General features: G+C 55.5%; 1 protein-coding gene across 3 annotated transcripts in view; it reads right to left on the bottom strand.

Annotated features, from left to right (window-relative positions):
* Positions 1-22306, bottom strand: part of RGS3 (regulator of G protein signaling 3) — a 74140-nt gene that overhangs the window by 13463 nt on the left and 38371 nt on the right. For all 3 annotated transcript variants that reach the window (XM_085076459.1, XM_085076460.1, XM_085076461.1), the window contains one exon: positions 12043-12165. In XM_085076459.1, coding sequence (XP_084932585.1) covers positions 12043-12165 — 123 coding nt within the window. The remainder of the gene's footprint in view (positions 1-12042; positions 12166-22306) is intronic.

The following is a 22306-nucleotide window of genomic DNA, read 5'->3' as shown; positions in this document are numbered from 1 at the left end:
ACTGTCCCAGGCTGCTCCAAGCCCTGTCCAGCCTGGCCTTGGACACTTCCAGGGATCCAGGGACAGCCACAGCTTCTCTGGGCACCCTGTGCCAGGGCCTGCCCACCCTCACAGGGAACAATTCCCTCCCAATATCCCATCTAACCCTGCCCTCTGGCAGTGGGAAGCCCCCTGTCACTCCAGGCCCTCATCCAAAGTCCCTCTCCAGCTCTCCTGGAGCCCTTTAAGCACTGGAAGGGGCTCTAAGGTCTCTCTGGAGCCTTTGAGCAGCTTTTGCAGTGCCTGAAGGGTGCTGACACCTTCTCACCAAGGGAGTGCTGGAGGAGGCAGCAGTGGAGGCAGTGCTGGGGCTGTCTGAGCAGGGAGGTGCCACCTCAGAGACTCACAACAAAACATCCCATGCTCTCACTGCAGCAGCAGCAGCTCAGGAGCCAGCAGCCAACATCTGGATTTCTCCATTCTCAGTGCCTTGGTCTCACTGCTCTCAACATCTGGGTGTCCCCATCCTCAGTGTGCACATTTCAGGTTTCCCTTTTTTCACCATCTGCATCTTCCCCTCCTCAACATCTGGGTCTCCCTCCACTCAACAAGTTGCTCTTCCCATTCCCAGCATTTGGGTTTCCCTGTCTGGATCCAGGCTGGCTGAGGGGCTGAGGGGCTTTGCTCCATCCTCCCTGGAGGATCTCACACTTCACTGTTTCAGTTTCCATCTCAGACTGAGTGGCCAAGGCAGCATGTTCTGAGAAGGGGAAGAGAAAGCAGAAGCTAGAGTTGCCTCCAAACCCCAGGATGGCAATCTGGGGTCATTTTAGGGAAGGAGGATGATAGGTCTGAGACCAGGGCAACAGCAAGAGAGTTCCTAAGAATCACCTCCTCATTGAACAAGTGTCAACACACTCCAAAATAAACTAACACTGCTCATCCTCAAAACTTGCACCTATTACTCACTTCCTGGGTTCTCTTTGCCTTTAAGGATCACTGACTGCCTCAAAAATTCAAAGTTTTTTCAAGTTCTTTCAAGTTTTTTCAAGTTTTTTCAAGTTTTTTCAAGTTTTTTCAAGTTTTTTCAAGTTTTGTTGAAACCCAGACAGGGCAGAAGTCCTGCAAACCTTCTCTGCTCCTTGGTCTGTAACTCGAGCAGGTTTTCCTGAGTTGCTGCTCCCAAGCAGGGCTGCTCCAGTTCACTAGCAGAGAAAATTTCAACCACCAGATGTGGGAAATTTCAACGACCATCAGCATAGCCTCGACTTCTCCAGCATTTCTTTTAAAAAGTAGCCTTGCTGGTGGCCCACAGCTGGGACTTCAGCTGGGAAAACCCCAGCCATGGAGACAGCACAGCTGTGAGCTGAATCCTGCCCTGCCCTTGCCCTGGTGCTGCCAGAAGTGAAGGACATCTGGCATTCCCTGAAATCCTGAGCTCGGGGATGTCAGGGACTTTTTTGAGGCTCTCAGCTTCTCATTTCAAAGCCTCTGCTCTTCTCAGTCATGGAGCCACTGTGGCTGAAGTAGTGCCTGGCCATAGGGACATTGAATTCAGCCTTTCCTGGCTCCTCATGGGTTGCTCAGGTTTTGTCTTTCTTTTGTGGTGACGAGGAAGGAGAGGAGGCAAAACACAGCTCAGAGAGCTGCCCTGCACCCAGGTACCTCTTCAGCCAAAACCAGGGATTAGGAAAAGTAGGGAAGTCCCTGCAGGACTGTTGAACATGGATGTGAGCAGGAGAGCAAAGGATGTGCTGCTTCAGCTGTGCTCTCCAGGAGTGGAAGGACCTCCCAAAATACTGCTGGAAGAGCTGATCTTGTGGTTGTCCCAGACCATGGCAGCTCCATCTTCAACCTCTCTGGCTCCTGCTGCCCCTCAATGTACCTTTGCTCCAAGGTGCCTCTCCTGTCCCCAAAAAGATTTCACTCCACGGGAATGAGACCAACTGTGTCTCCAGGGCTATTTCAGGAGAGATGCAGACAGCTCTGCTGCTGGCAATGGGTTCCCTGTGCTGGAGGGAACATCCCACCCCACAGCAGAGGGATTGCAGGGAAAATAGCACCTACATCATCCAGGGAAACATCAACCTTTCCAAAGTAGATTTTTCCTAAAGCAGAAGAAGAATATTTTACAATTTCACTTCTTAGCATGGGACAAACTGTGCCTAGACCCATCAGGTCAGCAACTTCTGTGAAACAGTGTTGATGATGAGCACCTCAGGATTTAAAAGGTGACAGCTAAGAGCCAAGGAAGCTCACAGCTACAGGGAACAGCATATAACGCACAGCATAGGGTTGAGGGGAAGAAAGCAAAGCCAGAAATGCAAAGCAGAACTACCAAAACTTGAGAAAATCTTCATGGGAGTCATTGTGAAAGACGAGGATCATTCCCCGAGCTCTGCTCCTGACCCTCAGTGGGGCCAGCCAGAGCCCAGGGCACAGCTGGGTTCTCTACCCACTCCCTGTTTCATTACTGCAGCAATGAATAATTGATCCCGAGCAATTAGCCTAACAGCTAAAGCAGCGCGGGTGAATCCCGAACAGCAGGAGCACCAGTGCCTGGGGCAGGGCGTTGATGGTGGATGCACAGATGGGAGACTGGGGGGTAATGTTTGTACCACCCTAAAAACCGGGGCGTGAGCTGCCTCAGAGCCCTGTCAGGAGAAGCTTTCCTCGAGGGAGGAAGCGATCCCGTGATCCCTGGACAAATCCCATTCCCATCCCTGCCATTCCCAGCGGCTCGCTGCGCTCAGGGCTCTGCCCATCCCCATCCCCATCCCCATCCCCATCCTCATCCCCATCCCCATCCCCATCCCCATCCCCATCCCCATCCCCATCCCCATCCCCATCCCCATCCCTGCGCCGCTCCTGGCGCCGCTGCGCTCCTGAGACTCAGCGGGAAGCGGAGCCAATGCTTCCCCGAGGGCAGCAGCCCTGCCCGTTCCCCTGTCCGAGGAGAGCAGCCCGGCTGCAGGCTCAGCTCGCACCCCGCACTGCGGGGCAAACACCTGCTGAAGGTGTCAGCCGCCAGCCCGGGACCGACCCTCCCCACGCCGGCAGCAGGGACGTGACACCGCCGCAGCTCCGGACTGCCAGCCCCGAGCCGCAGCTGCCCCGGCAATCCCCGCAGCTGCCCCGGCAATCCCCGCAGCTGCCCCGGCAATCCCCGCAGCTGCCCCGGCAATCCCCGCTCCCGACCCCAACCCATCCCTGCCCGCTGTCCTCCATCCACCCCAGCGACGCTCCGAGCATGCACACGGCTGCAGTTCCAGCGGTGAGGGCTGAACCTTCTGGTTGTGCCCAGGACCAGCCCACGGAGGGTATCCAAAGGGCTGCAAACGTCCTGGAGCAGAAAACTCACGTCGTGGGCACATTGCAATGCTGATCCCATTGCGAGAGGCAGCTGATGCCAACGGCACAGCCGCACACAGCCCCGATTTGAAAGGGAACCTCGAAACATCCCTGCCGCTACAAATGCACCTTCGCTCCTCCCGATGCTCCTCACCAACCCTCAAGCCCAGCCTGATAGCAAATGAGCTGTGCAGGAGCCACAGGTTCTCCAGAAGAGAGCAGGGACAGCCCGGTGCAGGGGGAGCAGAGCAGGTGCCTTGGATCCCCAAGGACATGGGCGCTCCTGACGCCCTACGCCGCTCCCTCAGCCCGCGGCCGCATCCTGCCCGGCCAAGGGTGCAGCCCTCGGGCTGCAATCTCTGCAGGTAAAACCTACCAAATCCGGCCTCTCAGCTGCATCCCCCGGGCCGAGCGAGCGGCGTCTCCCCCGGCAGCCCCGGCCCCGCCATGTGCCCGTGGCGGCGCTCGGCTGCTGCTGGCGCAGCGCTCCGGCTCTGCCCTGCCGTTATTAATGTCCCTGTCAAGCGGCGGCTGAAACCGCCCCAGCCTCTCCCAGACACGGCTCCCGTGTGCCCCGAGTGCTATTTACGGCTCCGTCAGCACTCCCCGGAGGTGCTGTTACCTGCTGAGAGCAGCGGGCGGCCGCTGTGCCCTGAGGAAAGGCCATGCCATCACCCTGAGAGCCTCCGCGCTCCCCTTCTCCTGCCCTGTCCTGACCCCGAGCGACACTGACCGCAGAGCGATCCCGGTGCTTCCTGCTTAAGTAAACTCTGCAAATTCGTTGTTTCTGAGGTTTTTTTCCCCCGTTCTGTTTTCTGTGGCAAAAGGGCAGCTCTGAAGTGGGGGATGCTCTGCTGTGGGCTGCTTTGCTCTTTGCATCCCAACCTCTGCGAGTGGCTCGACCCTAATGGACAGGGACAGGAGAATAAATAGGCAGGATGGTGAATGGTGGATGGTGGGTGGTGGATGGTCTCCATTCAGGGGACAGCCCACGCATGACCATCTGCCCCTCCTCTTCTCCTGCAAGGCCAGTGTCCTCTCGTGACACCCCACGCACACCGGGTTGGGGACTCGACTGCCTTGGCTGGGCATTTCTCCTCCTGGCATTACACTTTATTGACCAGGACAGGCAAGTTGCCCTGATGGCTCCAGAGAGAGCACAGTGAGGGGTGTGTGCACAGCCACTCTCACAGACATGTGCTGGTTTTATCTGCCCCACAGCCACTGTTCACTGATGGGTCCTTGCTGCCCTTGGTGACAAGCTGTGACCATACCAAAGCTGTGCTCAGATTTCGAGCACACACGTGTCCCCCTGCTCCAGCCAGCTGCAGCCACGTGAATGCTCCTGGGATGGAGCAGAGGAACTCCTCTGCCTCACAGGTCACACAGATTTGCTGTGGCACAGGAAACGTGGAAGCTTCCTGGTCTCACTGGACACAAAGCTGAGCTCAGCTATGCGATGTCACCATGGACAGCAGCGACATGGCATGGCCACCCCCACAGCTGTGCTCAGCTCCCATCCTGCCTGCACTGGTGAAGGGAGCTGGGCCTGCTAGGGTTTGTGCCTGTTCCCTCCCTGAGGCCACCTGGCTGGCTGCAGGTCTGTGGGACACAGGATGTCACCACACTGGGGGTATGGAGATGTCCCTGTGATTTAGAGCACCCCCAGCCTGAGAGTCCCCAGCCCCTCTCAGTCAGGAATAACCCAGCCACCACCCAAACCTGCCCACACCCACTGCTCTGTGCCCACTGTGATGGGGATACAGCTCCTGAGCCAGGCTCCAGCTCAGCCTGCAGCCTCATCGCTGCAGGATGAGTGCCATGGCACCCAGAGCTGTGAGATGATGTCTGGGTCATAAATAACCCTGGCACTAAAAATCCAGAGTGGTGGGAAAGGGGGAGGAAGGAGCAGATCCTGTCACTGCCATTCAGCCACAACCCTCAGCACCCTTTCCCTTCAGTGCTGCTCAGAGGGGGAATCTCTCCACAGCACAGTGGGCAGGGATATTGTCCCACGGTGAGGGAGGTGACAAGCACAGCCTGAGCTGACACCTTCAGCCGCTGCGGATCCACCGTGAAGGACTCATCCCAACAGCACTCGCACAGGACCACGAGGCTGGCACTGGAAGCTGTTCCTGCTGCCAGCAGAGATCACTGGAAGGAAACATCCACTGGGAGGAGAGGAGCTGGCAGAACAGCTCTGCTGTGACTACCTCCAGCAGGGCCATGCCCAGAGCCACACACCAGAGGGGGGAATCCCAAATGGCACCAGAACCAGCTGGTGGCTCGAAAGCCATGCACAGCCCTCCTGCAATGGTGCTGACCAGCCGTGCCCTGCTGCTCCATCAGGAAGGTGCTCGTTCCAGGCAGGACACCAAGCCTCATGGAGGGCCAGGGGATGCCACGGGGTAGGATGAAGCTGTGCCTACCAGTCCCACACCACTCTGGGCATCACCACCCAAAGGTCCCCCAGCATTTTTAATAGATCCTTTAACTCTGCAGAGATATCAGGGTTGGGTAACTTTTGCAAGGAGTTCCTTGAACTGGACATCAGAGGCTGCCCAGGCACACACTGCCAGCCCCCTGCCATGCTGGGAGGGAAGGGAAGGAGCTGTTTGGGCACAGGAGAGCAGGGCTCCAGCCTGGCAGGCAGCACCGCAACAAAGCACTTCCAGCACCTTCATTAAATCACAGCAGCGCTAGCTCAAAGCACTCAGTCTGTGCCTTTGACCACCCTGTGCAAATGATCTCACACCGCTCAACCCCCCCGGGCTGCCGGCGCCGCTACTGCCGGCACTTTCCTTCTTACCAGCCCTTCTGGGGATTCGCCAGGAGCAGCCCTTCCAGGGTTTAAAACTGCCTCTGGCCATGATGCAAGTGTTGGCGGCTGCTCGTATCCCAGCTCCAACCCCAGCCTGCCTGCTCGGGCAGGGGTGGGGGATGCAGGCTCACTGGTGCCGCTGGATGCAGCTGGGAGAAATCTCCCCGAGCAACGGGAGCTGATGTTTGTCAGAAGGGGCAGGTCTACTCTCCTCATGGCTTAGGAGCCCAGCTAAGCAAATGAATAAATCCAGGGGAGCTGTGGCTCTCAGCTGCAAATCTGCTCCACACCTCCTGCTTGTGCCTCAGGGACCAGAGACTCCCCTGGGCTGGGAGCCCCTGGAGCCTCAGGGCCACCAACAACAGCACCAAGAGCTTCAGAGCTGGGCAGCAAGGCCAGTGGAGCCAGGGTCCAGTGACACAGGGTTCAGGGGAGATGATAAATAAGTCAGTAGCCCAGCCCAGCATCCCAGCCTCCCCAGGCTTGTCCTTGAACTTAGGGCTGGAAGCCAACTGATGTGCAGCTGTTCAGCCTGGGGAAGGTTCTTGGGAGACCTTAGAGTCCATTCCAGTACCTAAAGGGGCTCCAAGACAGCTGGAGAGGGACTTTGGATAAAGGCATGGAAGGGCAGGACAAGGGGAAATGGCCTTAAGCTGAAGGAAAGTAGAGTTAGATTAGACGTTTAGGAAGAAATCCTTCCCTGTGAGGGTGGGGAGGCCCTGGCACAGGGTGCCCAGAGAAGCTGTGGCTGCCCCTGGATCCCTGGAAGTGTCCAAGGGCAGCTTGGACAGGGCTTGGAGCAGCCTGGGACAATGGAAGGTGTCCCTCCCATGGCAGAAGGGTAGAACTGGACAATCTTAAAGATTACTTCCATCCTAAACCAGTCTGTGATTCCATGACTGTATTCAAGGAGACACAGCTTCCTCCAGATATTTAAGTGGACAGAGCTGAACTGGAGCCTGGCTCAGAGAGGAAGAACATCTCTGGTCCCAGAGCCACACAAATTCATGGAGCCTTTCGCTGTCCTCAGTAATGAGTTTTCTCAGTCCAGGATGAGAGCCAGGCTGTGCTCCCTGGCGTGGAACAGTGGAACAGCAATGCTTTGCTTTTGTGACCTGGCTGCAGGTGCTGCCAGCTGATGCTTTAACCCTCATTGGGACAGAATCAGCCTCAAGGCCTTCTCCCCTATCTGAGCCCCCTGACGGCACAGGGGAGGTGCTCAGGGAGTGTGGCTATGGTCAGGTTGGCCCTGCAGGTGCTGCTGTGATGTGCTCAGCCCTGCCCAGCCGCTCATGTTGGCACTGTGCAAGGAAAGCAGGCTCTGGGGACAATCCAGGTTTCCTGCACCCTTGGCTGTGTTCTGCCCCAGGAGATGAGCAGGACCCCCTGGGGCAGAGCTGGCACAGATGGGGCAACAGGTTCCCAGCCCAAAATGGAAAGACTTTGGCCAAAAACAAAACAAGAAGCTACAAAATCCTCCCCTCCTTCCCTGTCAAAGAACTAATCACACTGACTAAACTGCTGTGAGTGAAGCACCTGCTCAGAAAGACAGGGATGAATGGGGTTGTCCACATCCTTGTCCCCAAGGGCTTGTCACAGCCACCCCAATGCCAGCAGGCCCTTGGCTGTGCCAGCTCAAGTGTGTACATGACCAGCAACCCAAGGAAGGCCCAGGAGATGCCCCAGTGTGAGGAGAAGGGAGTCGCTGGGGCAGGGAGGTGCTGGGCAACAGGGATTGTGGAGCGACAGCAGGGTGGCTGCCTGGGATGCTCGGGACAAGGAAGAGGAGGCAGGGGATGGCACAGGACAGGGGTGACCCACACGGAACTGTCCCCAGCTGCAGGTGCCAGGCTGTCCCCATAGCCCCGGCTGCCCTCCCGCCCCACCAGCCCTGTTTCAATCACCCTCCATCACACACTGTTTGCTTTTGCTGACAGCTCATTTACTCGCACTTGTCAAGCACGTTGTAAATAAGTGAGAGAAACAGCCCTGCCCTTCCTGAGCAGAGGCACGGCCAGAAAGGGGCTGGCCGGTCCCTCCCGGCCGCTCATTCCCAGCACCGGAGCCAGCGCTGCCAGGAAGGGCCAGGATCGTCCACGCCTGCTCACACGGTCAGCAGCCATGGCAGAGATGGCAGCCAGGGTTGGGAAAGTGCTGAGCATCCACCACCTCCCTCGGGAAACAAGGGGAGCACCCGTCCTGGACTCCCAAAGTCCACGCCACCGAGTGTCCGTAATTATTTAGCTTAAGGATAATCTGCATCTTTCAGATACAGCCAGCCATCATCTCCGAGGTAATCTCAGGTCACGGAGCCAGAAGGGAAGAGTAATCAGCCGTTCTGAGTGTGGAAGACACAAAGAAACAAGCAGTGAGAATCAGACGGTGGCAGCAGGTCCGTTACACGCAGGGTTGTGCTGTGGCTCTTTGCCCTGGCAGCCAAGCAGCTGCAGCAGCTCCAGCCCCTGTGCCTTGCCCTCACCCCTGCTCTGCAGTTTGCCCTCTCTTCAGTCAGGCTGAAGCACCCCTGGCTAGTGCAGCGATTTGAGGGTAGCCCAGCACTGATGGAAAGCACCCAGCCTGGCTGCCTCGATAACTCAGTGAATGCACAAAGCTGCTCTTCTGTAATCACATTGCCATGGCTGCGGTTCCTGGCAGCCTCAGCCAACCTCCGGGCTCCACACAGCCCCATTTGGGAAGGTTTGCTGCTAGGCTGGGTCATCCTGAGCATGTGTTTTACAGGGACTTGCTCAGCACAGGCACAGGGCAGGGAGCAGCATCCCGGAGCAGACCCAGACACAGGGATAAGAGGGGGGAAGGCTCTGCAGGTAGAGAAAATATCCACTGAATAACTGCTGGGAGCTGCTGCAGCTGGCAGGGTGGGTTTGCAGCTCAGGGAAGTTCAGCCAAGTCTTATAGTGGCATCGGAAATGCCCCACTTCCACCACATCTCCTGGACACTGGGGATAGAGAGCTCAACCACAGCAGCCACATTATGCCCAGAGCTCCTGCTGCACTGACTCCAGCAGGAAAAGCCTACTGGGAGCAGGGCTGGACTATCACAGCTGAATCCCTCACGGATTTCCCTTCCTACATCTCCAGAGGCAGATGCTACATTCACCAAGTGCTCAAGTCCCCCAGAAACCAACAGCTTTGCTCCAAAACCAGCTGCTCTGAAAGCAGCAGTGCCAGCACAGCCCCTGCAGGGATCATCCTGACACCATCCTCCCCCGAGGCACTGCCAGAGGTAGTGACAGCTCTGCAGAGCCATGGCCCTGAGCCACAGGGACCTTCCTGCCCTTAGTGCTGCCCTACCCAGGCAGAGCTCAGGGGGCCTTGAAAAACAAGAGGTACCATCCCACAGCCCCAAATCTGTCTGATTTCTGAGCAGGTTGAAGAGAGAGCTGTTGCCAGCTCACACACTGGTGGCAGCCATGGAGGCTCCCAAGGAGCTGCTTTCTGCCTGGACAGTGTCCCTTGCCCTGACTCCAGCACTCAGCTGGCACAAGGCACAGCTCTGCTGGCACCTGGCACATCCCTACCTGGCACCAAGGCTGTGCTGGCCCTTTGCTCCCATCCCACAGCAAAGCCCACATCCCCTCGGCCAGACTGTGGGCACAGCAAAATGAGCTGCCTCTTGCTGGGCTGGAGCAGTTTTGAAGGCTTTGCAAATCACATTCCTGTTGAGGCTGATATTTCCAGCTGAATTTATCTGTTCACAGAGCACAGACACTGGGGTTTTTCCCTAAATAGCCCTAGTATCAAATGACTTGTAAGCAAAGCTAATGGATCAGTTCTCCCTCACAAGAAGCAGATTTTCCCAGCTCCTGCCTCCCACTGCTGCGGCATCCCCAGAGAGGTCTGTCCCACCAAACCAGCCTGGACACAGCCCCAGCTGCAGCTCAGCCAGGCCAGGCTCCTGCCCAGCCCTGTGTGCCCAGCCTGCTCCAAGCACCTTCACCTGTCCCCTCAGGAGCTGCAGCCCTGTTCCTTCCCCACACTGCTCCTTCTTACATTTTGCATCAGGTTTGCTTTAAAACTGCATCCCACTTTACACCTCACTGGGATGGCAAATGGTGCTATAAACTCAATTAAGTGTCTGGTAGCTGCTCTCACGCTCCTTTTCTCCCTTCTGGCCCTACACCCCACCAGTGGGATTTCCATCAGCTTTAGCAAGCCAAGACAAATCCCCTTTGTCACAGCTTTGGAGGGTCCATGCTGGCTCTCCACAGCACCCAAAGAACACCCTCCTGGCTACTGAGGCACAGAAAAGCCTTTGAAAGAGATGTGATGTGCTCTGGAGTGCTTTTTCACCTGTCTGGTGGCCAGGCTCCTTCCACAACCCAGTGAGCAGACACTCCAGGGCTTTGCTCTGAGCCACAGCCCCACACTCTGCCAAGAACAGTCTGGGGTGGGAGGGTAAACAACTCCATCAGCTGTTTACAGGTCCCAGAGCACCTGACACCATGGAGAGCCACCAAGATGCCCTTTTTAGGACCTGTTTGAGATACTCAGGTTGGAAATGTCCTTGCACAGCTTCACCCTGTCCGATCCCCAGCCCATGGCAGCATCATACCCAGCCGAGCACAGAGTCACTCCACATCCCTGGCAGCATCCCCATCCCATGGATTCCAACAGGGTCCCCATGCCTGGGCACAGAGTTGTGCCAGCCAGATGCAGCACAGGAAAGGAGGAGCTGTGGCCGAGCGCTGTCACCTCAGTGAATCAGCTGCCCGGGGCCCTTCGCAGTGTGGGAGGCTTGGTTGGTAACGAGGTTCTCAGGCTTTGTGCACTGCTGTTGCTATTTTAGTCCGCCTGAAACGTGCAGGAAAAGGAATCCAGAGGCTCTGGCTCCTGCGGAGATGTTTGTGCTGACCCAGTTTGGGAGGCTGCAGAGCCAAAGCCACATCTCCCTGTCCCCAGCCCGGGCAGGGCAGCACCAGCTCCAGCTGTGCCTCACTCCGAGAACAAGTCACCTGCCCTGGAGCCAGGCACCCACAGTGACAGTGACACTGGGGCAGGAGCTGCTCCACCACCACACACTGGGGGGTTTTATCCCTGAAATGCCCATCTGCAGCACTTAAAGCTCTTTAAACACTCAGCACAGGGTGTTTCTCTTCTCCCAGAGCAGCGTCACCCACCAACAATCCAAACCTGACCCATGGGACACAGCGTGACCCAGCAGAGACTGCCACTGTCCCAGACAGCTCCCTGGGGCAGCCCCAGCCCCAAATCAGGCAAATAAAGGTTGTTCACTACACCCACACAGGGCAGGCGTGTGCAACAGTGCCTCAAACCCCTCCACACACATTTCTCTGCCAGAGCTGCTGAGACAGCACTCCTGGGCCAGGCTGAAGCTCTTCCATGGGTACATACCTCGCTGGGTATGAAAAATAGCACACTCCAAATGACCCCTCTGTGCTTTGAGGATGTCTGTGGGGTCAGCATCAAACACCTGAGCCCACCCAAGTGCACAGAAGGGGCAAATCTCTGCCCCACTGCTCCCATGAGCTCAGCCTTTTAATCAGGACCTAGAGATCACAGCTTGAACCTCTCCCTCTGCTTTCAGTGCTGTCCCAGAGCCAAGCTCTGGGAGCAGGCTGGACATGGGGTTGTACAGCCTCAGCTGTCCCAATAGCCAAATAAGAAGCTGGGAGGTGTCAGCCCAGCCTGCCTCGGCTGCAGCCCGTGGGTGCAAACACAGCCACTGCTCCTCGGGCAGGGCAGGAAGCTGCAGACACAGCAGTGCCTGAATACAAACTCACTCCTCACCTGGCAAACAAACAGCCTCCTGCACAGCCCTGCTGTCAGGAGCATCGCTGAGCAAAGCCCCACACAGGCAGAGCCTGCCATGCTCCCAGCAGGAATTTCCAGCTCCCGCGTGCCTCTCTTACCTTGCTCTCCGTAGGAGCGGCTGCCGGATGTTGCTGCTTGGTGATGTTCTCAGCCAGACACCAGCAGATCCTCTTCTTCTGCTCCTGGGAGTAAGCCTCCAAACTTAATAAGCACTCCGACTTCTGACGTAAAGGAAACACAGGCAGGGAGAAGGTCATTAGCTGTGTGTCGCAGGCCCTGCCTGGGTTTGCAAACTCCTTGCTCCTCACACACCACAGCAGATCAGGGCAAGTCTAACAGGAGATGCACCCTGGGCACAGAAAGTCAAAGAGACTGGAAATCAGCTCCCTCCAGAGACAGGGGGAGTGGTGCAGAGAGCTGGCTTTGCTGCCACGAGCAGGAGTGGAGCAGCAGGGCAGAGCACAGGCAGTCCTGCACCCTGTGCCACTGCAGTGGAAATGTGTCTATTAAACTGATTTAGAGTGGAAATTGCTCTTTGCCATATGCAAACATCAATGAGGCACCAGAGCATAAACTGGTGAGAACAAGAGCCCTTGGGCTGGGTGGGGCTGGGAGGAAGAGCTCAGGGAAGCTCCAGAGCAGCCTCCCCATCCTGCTCCTCACTTAACACCAGGATGGATTTGGGGATGAAGCTCCAGCTCTGGTCACACACTGGCTGAGAGCAACATGCAGCAAGAAAGGAATTAAGAGAAAAGATGGGAAGTCATCCCATCTGAGCCCACCTCCTCTTCCTGCACATGTCCTTTGTGGTACAGACCTGTTCCTCTTAGGCAGGTTTTCTCTGGGCCAAATCTCACTCATTTAAGGAACTTTCTGACCAAGTTCTCTCAGCAGCTGTCTCCCAGCTCTTCAACTGCTTATCTCTCATGCTAAAAATTAAGCATTATAACATCTGCTGCCTGCGGGGATTTTGCACGTTTCACTTTTAAAAGGGTCCAGAAGTGCCCAAGGTTGGATCATCTCCTTAAGTGGCCAGATGGGAAGAGAAAAAAAAAACAAAAGCAGAACTTTAGGACAGACTGCAAAGAGAGGAAAAAGAGTCTTTCAGTAAGGGCCATAAAAAAGACCTTTTCTTCCCCCCAGAATTTCCTTCCAGAAGGGCAGGTCCCCAATAGCTGTTTTTTCCCAGAAAGGTCAGAGAGAACCTGCAGCTTTGTGACTCTGGAGACACAACACAGCCAGAAGGGGAAATGCTCTTTAGTCACACCATTTAAATCACTGTTTGCATTGGATGGGAATTCATTCACGTTTCATCCAATATCCCTCAAAGTGGTAAATAAACCAAGCTCCCACTTCACCTCCTGGGAAAGAGGTCTCTGGTTCAGCCCTCCTCCCTCCAAGGAGACTTCCATGAAAGAGAAAGTTTGAGCTTTCTTATGCCAGGACATCCCCACACTTATATCTACAGGTTTAAAGACTGAAAATTCCTGCTCAGGCTTCCTGAGCACAGTCAGAGGTTTGGGATTCACAGACACAGGGTGGTGAGGCTCCCTCTTGCCCCACAGATCCTGGGTGGCAGTGATGTTCTGAGCATCCCTGGAGTGTCACAATGTTTTTTTCCCATCCCAGATGTCCCAGTCTCTCCCAGTCCCACACCAGCAGGTCCCCAGACTGCTCCACTGTGAGACCCACTCACCCCTAGAAAGGTACCCAGTCATTCCCACTTTTGGAGGAGAGGATGAGTAGCCATTTGCTCGGATGGAAATCGAGGCTGGCATTTCCCTGCCCTACACTTGGGGCCAGAAATGAATGAAGCAAGAACTCAGCAGAGCCTCAAAGCCATCAGGGCAGCTGTGAGGAGCCCTGGTGCTGCACACTCCCAGCCCCACCAAGCTCCTGTGATTCCCCTGGAGCAAGGCTTAAAGCAATTCCAAGGACACCTCATGTCCCCTCGCTGGTAACAGACACACAGCTCACCTAGCCCTGCCCTGAGCCCCTCGCTGATTCAATTACAGCCCATCTCTTTGATTGGATTTAGCACACAGCAATGCTCAGCTCCCGCTGCCTGCTGAGAGTAAAGTGCCCCTCTGCTCCCTCCTGCTCCCCCTCAGCTGCTGCAGCCTCCCTGACCTCAGCCACCCGGGAATAGCACAGCCTGGAGAGCAGATTTCCCTCTGCTCCAGAAGTCAGGCAAAGGCAACCACCCCAATATGTGTCCTGGATATTGTGGGCAGGGCTGAGGGGAGGCATAACAGCCACAATTGCATTTATCCAACCGGTACATATTTTATTATCATTTCTGTGCAGTGAGATCGCAGCGCTTTATTCCTTCCTAGTGACATTTAACCTCTCCAACACACATTTCCCAAGGAAAGATCTCTGTTTCTCCCTCTTCCATCAAACTGCTCTCCCAAAAACTTTCACCTGGCTTGGGGAAAGCCCAACCTGCAGGGGCTGAGCACCCACAACTGCCTCCAAGCCTAAGCTCCTGCTTGCAAAATCCTTTGGGATGCAGCCAGATGAAGGGCTGGGCATTATTTGGGATAAAGCTTGTGGCACATGCCCCCAGAGCCTGGTCCATGCTGGGCACCGAGCTGCCTGTGCAGGGGAGGGTGCCCAGGGTGCCCAGGAGCTGTGTCCTACACACTGCCCCACGAGCTGGGAACAGCCTCCCTGCTATTGTTTTCCTTCAGGGAGGCTGCTGCTGGGCCTGCCAATATTTACAGAGAGAAAACAGGGTTTAATCTCCCAGTGCTGGGAAAGGAGGATGCAGATGGCGTGAAGGGGGCGTTTGCCACCAGATAAAGGCAGCGACTGAAGTGGCTGCCAGTGGCTTTGTGCCTTCCCCCCGTGACAAACATGTTATTGCAGGTGCTGTGCTGGGCTCAGGAGCCACTGGTGAGCCCACAGCCCCAGGGCAGCACCAGAACAAGACCCCCCACACTGCCCTGTGCAGGAAAACACAGCAGGTATTGCAGAGAATGACCCAGACTACCCAAAACCTGCCCCAAATGGGCATTATCTGCTGGAAAAGGTTCCTTCTGCTCCGTGTGAACAGCTCCCCCACCAAGGCTGAGACCTAATCCTACAGCACCCAGGTGAGAGGTCTGGGCAAGCAGAGCTCCTGGTTACTTCAGCAGACACCACACAAGGAGGGCCTCTGGGCTCTGTAGCCCATAAACCTTGCAAGGAGTTCCCAGAGAATGACAACATCCCTGGAGGAGCCCCCAGACCCCTGACTGCAGACAAGCCCTTCTGGGCAGGGCCAGGCACACACAGGGGGTTCTGTGTGACACTGCAAAGCTGAGAAATCACAGCAACAACGAGCCAGACTGGGTCTGACACCTCCAGTGCCCTGAGCTCAGTGCCAGCAGAGCCCAGGGCTGTTCTCTCACACTGTCTCCCCTGGCTGTGCAAGGGACACACTCCCAGGGTGGGATGGAGGGGTCATGTCATAGAACCATGGAATGGTTTGGGATGGAAAGCTCATCCAGTGCCACCCCCTGCCATGGCAGGGACATCTTCCACTATCCCAGGCTGCTCCAAGCCCTGTCCAACCTGGCTTTGGACACTTCCAGGGATCCAGAGGCAGCCACAGCTGCTCGGGGCAACCTCCTCCCAGAGATGCAGGGATGCACTTGTGCTCCCTCCCCAGGCTCCTCTCTGTGCAGGGCTCATGGCAGGGTACTTTGGGGACAGAGCTCCCAGCCCAACCCTGCCAGCCCCTGGCCTCCAACACTCTGCTGGTCCATGGCCAAAGCAGAGATCCCAGAGGGGAAGTACCTCGGAAACTGCTCCAGACTACAATAGCTTCAAATCACAGAGCAAACCTTGCCGAGGAGAAACAGCCAGCCCTGGGAATATCCTGTGCACAAAACACGGGCAACTGCTGCCTGCTGACTTCATGCACCATCAACCAAGGTCTGGTGAGAAAGTTCTGTTTGCTCCCATGCTGGGGGGGTGGGGGGAACCACGGCTCTTGCTGTGGTTTAAGGACTGCTGGGCACACTGGTGATGCCCATGAAACAAACACTGGCAGTAACAGCAGGGGCCCTGCTGAAGGCTGGGATGACCCAAAGGTGCCAGGGGTGCTGCAGGACAGCATGTGCACGGAGGTAACACTGGCAGGACACAGCAATCTCTGCAGGGTTCTTGTTTTGGGAGCACTGATGATGGCACAGCCTGGGGGATGCCCAGAGGATATGAATGCCACATCCCTGGAAGTGTTCAAGGCCAGGCTGGACAGGATCCTGAACATCCTGATCTAGGGAGTGGCATCCCTGCCATGGCAGAGGTGGAACAAGATGAGCTTTAAGGTCTCTTCCAACCCAAACCATTCTGTGATTCCATGGTTCTCTGTTAAACCTCCAGCAGAGAAAGCCAGCCTGAAGAGCCTTTTCCAGCCACCGTGGAACAGCCAGGGAGGACACAGAGCTGTTTTCCCTGTCTTTAAGGGGCTCATCAGGTAAGAGCCTTCAGAGGAATCCGAGAGGAGGCAGGCACAGAGCTCCTGCTGCAAACACCACTCTGGCAAACAGAGAGCAGGGCCAGCACCTTCCTGCTCTGCAAACATCCTTTCCTCTCAGGGAAGAGGAAAACAGCTCAGAGCTGAGTGGCCCCATCAACACCAAGCTCACCCCCAGAGCTTTCCCAGACTTTTCCATGCCTCTTCCCTGGCACAGCCCCATGGACAATGAGCTCCACTCTGTGCAAACAGCCCCAGGACCCTCTGAAATCATCACCCCCTGGTGCCTGCACCTTTTTAAAATCTCTCCAGCACCGTGACTACACCATATCAACTCTTCTTTTTGCCACCTTCTGGGAAATGTGGCCCCAGAATTAAACCTGGGTAAAACCCCCACATTTTTGGGTTATCTAAACACTCGGGTTCAAGTTGAGCTGTGTAAAGATGCCCAAAACCAGGAAAGCAGTGTCCCTGTTTATCTGTTCCTCCAGCTGGGATAGGAGCACACCCTGATCTGCCTGAAGAGCCCTGCACTGGGAGCTGGCAGTGCCTAGGAGCTGCCCTGTCCCCAGCTCTGCTAGTGGTGTCATCCAACATCTGAGCCACAGAAACCCCCAGGGGCAGAGGAGGAGAAGCCCAGGGTCTGTCTGCACAGAGCAGCAGCCTGGCCACCAACTCCAGAGCCACTGCCATGGGTGCTCAGCTCCAGGGACATCCCAGGAGACAGCTTGGGCCAGAGGAACATTTCAGCTGAAATTTGGGGCTGTCAGGGGGTGCTGGGCAGGGCAGCTTAGGAATGCCTCAGCCTAGGGGACAATCTGCACATGGTTCATGTCACAGCATCCTCCAGAGGGAATTTTCCCAGTGCTGCCATTGGTCTGATGAGGTCTCACTGCACCTCCAACTTGGACTTCTCAGCACCACCCAGAGCAATCCAGGGCTGGGACCTGATCTCCTCTGGAGGGAGGGAAATGGAAAGCTCAGCTCAGTGAAGAGTTAAGCTGCTGCTGGTGGCAGAGGGACTCGGAGCTACTGTCCAGCTCTCACGTGAGCTGGGTGACTCAAGGCTTGGGGAACCTCTCCGGCATCCCAGAAATGAGCCACAGAGGAAACAAAGGAAATGTTAGAGAGCAGGAAAGGATTTTTCATCTGGTAACATCTCCTGGCCACCAGCAGCAGAATGGCTGGAGGAAAGGGAGTCCCCCTTACACTGAACAGGACTGGGAACAGAGAGAGGAAGGCAGAGGAACACACTTCTATTCTCTCAGAAAATACACGTCACAAAACTGGTGAGACCATGGAACCTCCAGATTGTCTCTACTTGAAGTCTTGTGATTGATCCCAGCCCTTGCAGCCTTGTCTGCAGTGCCCCACAGCCCAGGGGTTCCTTCCCCCTGTGCAGGACAAGCCCATCGGACAAACTACAGCCACAAATCTCACAAACACCATCTCTTGTCCTATTATGAATGAGAGGAAATTGAGATACAATTCCTGCAGAGCTCACAGCCCATTTCCCAGACAAAGGCTCATCTCCTCTCCCTTCTCCCACCCTGCAGCTCCTCACTAAACAAACTCCCCTCAGCTGTTCACTTGGTCACGTAGCTTTGATGTCACCCCCTGGCCAGCCCTTTTGCCCTTTTCCCTATCACCAAAACATCTGCCCAAGTGCCCTCTAGATCTGCCAGACAGTGCCCAAAGAGGCAGAGTCTCCTGATGACATGTCCGGAACAGACAACTACAAAATCACCCCAGCTACAAAATCACCCCAGCTACAGTACCTGCCATGTCCCAGTGTCCCTGAGACTTGTCCTCTGTGCCATCAGTAAATTGCTTTTCCCAGCATTCAGGTTTGCTGTATGGAGACAGGAAGCTGGGCTCTCCCTGACTTCTCCCTTTGGGACAATGCCACATCCCAAAGGGCATTCAGTGAGTGTGCACTCCCAGCAGGAGCAGAGAACACTTTGGGAAATTAATTCTGCTAGGGAATAAGCTGGGACATGGATGGAGAGAAGCACATTTACCCAGGCTACAGCATTGCCCCCACTGCAGCTGTGATCCATTTGTTCAAAGCATTCCCAGCAGCAGCTGGGACACTGCAGGGACTGAGGATGGGAAGAGGAACAGTGTCCACAGGGGACCCTGTGGGTGCAGGGATGTGTCCACACAGAGCTGTGGCTGCCCTAGCCCTGGAAGTGTCCAAGGCCCTGGTCTAGTGAGTGGCATCCTGGCCATGGCAGGGTGGGACAATATGATCTTTAAAGTCCCTTCCAACCCAAAGCAGTCTGGGATGCTATGACGGAGCCAAGTGGGGGACAGTGGCATTGCTCTGACACTTGTCCAGAGGATCTCTCCTGTGCAGTCAGGATGGGCATCTCCAAGGCTCTCAGCTCAGGCACAGATTCACAGCATTCATTTGCTCAGCTCTGTACAAGTGCTCACCACAGCAGCACAGGGAGTTGCTACTGGAAGGATTTTTGGTTGGAGCAGTTTCCCAAGACAAACTCCAGTGTCTGCAGAGGAAAACTTCCAGAGGGAAAAAAAAAGATAAAATTTGCCAGTGCTTTTCAAAGGAAAAACTTACTGAGCTGTTTGGTTTTAAGTCAGTTTGGTCTGAATATGTTGGGTTTGAATCAAACACTTGTAACAATGCAATAAACCCCTGACCTGCAGTTTCCTCTCAGCAGGATATTTCCGGAGCAGGGAAGGGTGTGAGTACAGCCCTGGACCACATTCACAGCTCCACATGGCTCCCTGGGAGGCTGCCCATTCCCACCAGGCAGCAAACATTTCCTTCTGACAGGTTTTACACATCCCAGGAGGTGTCCTGCAGGGAATGGGGAAAACGGGATGGGGAAAATGGGACCAAACTCCCATACTCCAAATCCTGTGGGGTGCAGAAATGTGGGTCCACACTGAATCCCAGAATCCCAGACTGGTTTGGGTTGGAAGGGACCTTAAAGCTCATTTCATTCCACCCTTGCCATGGGCAGGGACATCTCCCACTATCCCAGGTTGCTCCAAACTCCATCCAACACTTGGACACTTCCAGGGATCCAGGGGCAGCCACAGCTTCTCTGGGCACTTTGTGCCAGGGCCACCTATTGCAGTGCTCAAATCAGCCAAAAGCTGTCACAGGCAGGGTCTGTTCAGCTTTAAACTTTGTTATTTGGATTTAAAATCCTGAAAAGAAAGATGCCCAGGCCAGGTCTCAGTGCACTGGCAGGACTTTTTCACATATCAGTTGGCAAATAGGAAAGTTAGAGAAGCTGTAATGACCATAAACTAAAAGACAAGAATTTCCACCTAACATGAGGAAGAAATTCTTTCCACTGAGAGCAGCAGAGCTCTGGAACAGCTGCCCAGGGCAGGTGTGGAGTCTCCCTCTCCAGACATCCACCTGGCCACACTCCTGTGTCACCTGCTCCAGGTGACCCTGCCTGGGCAGGGAGGCTGAACTGGATGATGTCCAGAGGTCCCTTCCAACCCCAGGTGTTCTGTGACTGTTATTCCAGATGCACACAGCATTCCTGAGATCAAAAGGTACCACCTTCACTTCCAAAGTCCTGCCTTGTGTCTGTGCTGGGACTATCACAGCAGCTCCAGAAGGAACAAAACCCACAACTGGGACAGCTCAGTGGAGAATCTCCCTCTACTTTTGCTTTCTTTCCAATTCCATTCTACATTTAGTCTTTTCAGGATGCCAAGTGCCCTCCAGAACTGGGTCCATCTGTACTCAGGATCCCCAAATCCTTCAATTCCTAGCTTGGAGAGCCTGTGAAATGAACACCCTCTGTGCTGGAACCCACAGCAGCCTCTGCAGCTCCTGTTAGTTCTCAGTCTGCAAATAACCAAACTGCCCAGGGTTTAAACTCTGTGCAGTGATTTATTACACACAATTAGACAGGATGACCAGCAGTAGCTTTTTGTGACACTTCCTGAAGGTTGGAGTTTTTCTTTCTTGTTTATAATAAATTAAGTAAGTCACAGGTATTAGAACATATTTTCATTTTGTAACACGTCAGATCCAAATGCATATTTGTGACCTCATGGGTCAGAGCATTATCAGAAACCTTCAAGATGAGCAATAGCAGGAGACTGCAGCTCAAGGCTGCAGCACAGAGCTCTTCCTGCAGCCAAGGCAGTGTCAGCCCAGCCCCACAGGCTCCTCTCAGCTCAGAGCAGCACTAAACACATTAGTGCTCATTGCAGATGATTTGTGGGCAAGAAACAGCAGCTCAAGAGCTTCCTCCAAGCTCCCAGCCCTGGCACAGCAGCACAATGGATGTGTCTGCCCAGCCCAGGGCGACAGGAGCCCAGCTGAGAGTGACCACTGACCCCCTGAGCCACCAGCAGGGAGGGCTGAGCCAGGAGAGGGCTCTGGGCAGACACAGAGCTGCTGCCAGGGCCAGGGATGGAGCAGGTCAGCATGGGGAGACACCCTCAGGGTGACATGGCACCAAAAAGCTATGGCAGCACATGCATCCTTCTCTTATCCATTCTTATCCATTCTTATCCATTCTTATCCATCCTTATCCATCCCTATCCTTTCTAGCTGCCACCAGCAGTCCTGGGGGGGGGGGCAGCCAGACAGTCCTGATCACCATGAATCCATGTCCCCAGGGCAGAGCCAGCCCCTCTCAAGGGATGTTCCTACAGTCAAGGAGGCTGAGCCTTTCACCAGGGCAAAAGAAGGTGCCACAGCCAGGAGTGTGACATCCACTGAACACCAGACCCATCAGGTGACAGGGAGAGTTGTGCTGGGGTGGCCCAGGGATCCTCCCCAGCCCTGTGTGTCCTGCAATCCAAGTGCCACTTCCCTGGGTTCAGCCCCAGCTTCCATCTGGGACCAGGCCATGTCTCACACCCAGCCCATGCCAAAAATCACCTTAACACACAAACCCACACCAAAAATCACCTTAACACACAAACCCATGCCAAAAATCACCTTAACACACAAACCCACGCTCCACCAGCCCAGAGAAGGACCCAAGCCCTCTCTCCATGCTCCTGTGAGCTGCCAGCCTGCAGGGACAGACACCTCTGAGGGGATCATCCCCTCCCATCCCCACAGCCCTGCAGCTAAAGCCTCGTTTCCAAAATGTGAACACAAAGAAGAAAAGAGAAACAACCTGAAGGAAATGCTCTTCTTGGCCTCCCTGCAGGAATCAGATGCTGGAATGCTCCCAGAACATCCCACTGTTTCAGAAGAGCCCATCTCTCTTCACCTGGGGTCTACCACTGTCCAGGGCAGTTCACTGAGCCACACAACCCCTGTGCTGCACAACTGGGAGCTTCCTGCTCTCCTGCTGCAGCCCTGTCACCCCCTCCATGTGGCTCCTGGGGAGGTGACTGCAGGTCACAGTTTCCCAGAAGAGAAGTCTGTGACAAGTCTGGTGGGAGAGCCCCGTCCTGGCCTGGCTCACTGCTGACTCACAGGCACATCCCCCACTCTGTTCCCCTTTCCAACCCGAATTTCCCACTGCTGGAGAGCCTGATGGCACCTACAGCTGGAAGGTCACTGTCCCCTTCCCCTTGCAGCCAGAGGGTCCCTCTGGCTCAGTACACCACCAGCTGCAGGGGCTGGAGGGAAGGGGTGGCACAGGGGACATCCTGGCTGGCAAGGTGCTGTCCTTGGGCCAGCGGCTGCCCCAATGTCACCTCAAACCCAGTGCAGGGGGGAACAGCCACTCCTGGGCTCCAACATGTGGCAGAGGCACTGCTCACCATGGGGTGGGAAGTCTCACTCCACATGTCACCTGCCCCAAAATACCCCAGGAGGACAGGAGGAACAAGGAGGGGGCTGCAGGATCCCACAGCGTGGCCAGTCCAGACCTACTGCAGTCAGGGAGGGAACAGCAGGTAGGAAAGCAAAGGTCACACATTTTCTATCCAACTAC

This window comes from Lichenostomus cassidix, chromosome 17 (assembly GCF_008360975.1).
Source record: "Lichenostomus cassidix isolate B80296 chromosome 17, HeHo_3.0, whole genome shotgun sequence".
In the NCBI taxonomy this organism is placed as follows: Eukaryota; Metazoa; Chordata; class Aves; order Passeriformes; family Meliphagidae; genus Lichenostomus; species Lichenostomus cassidix.
This window is presented reverse-complemented; position numbering and strand designations above follow the sequence as displayed.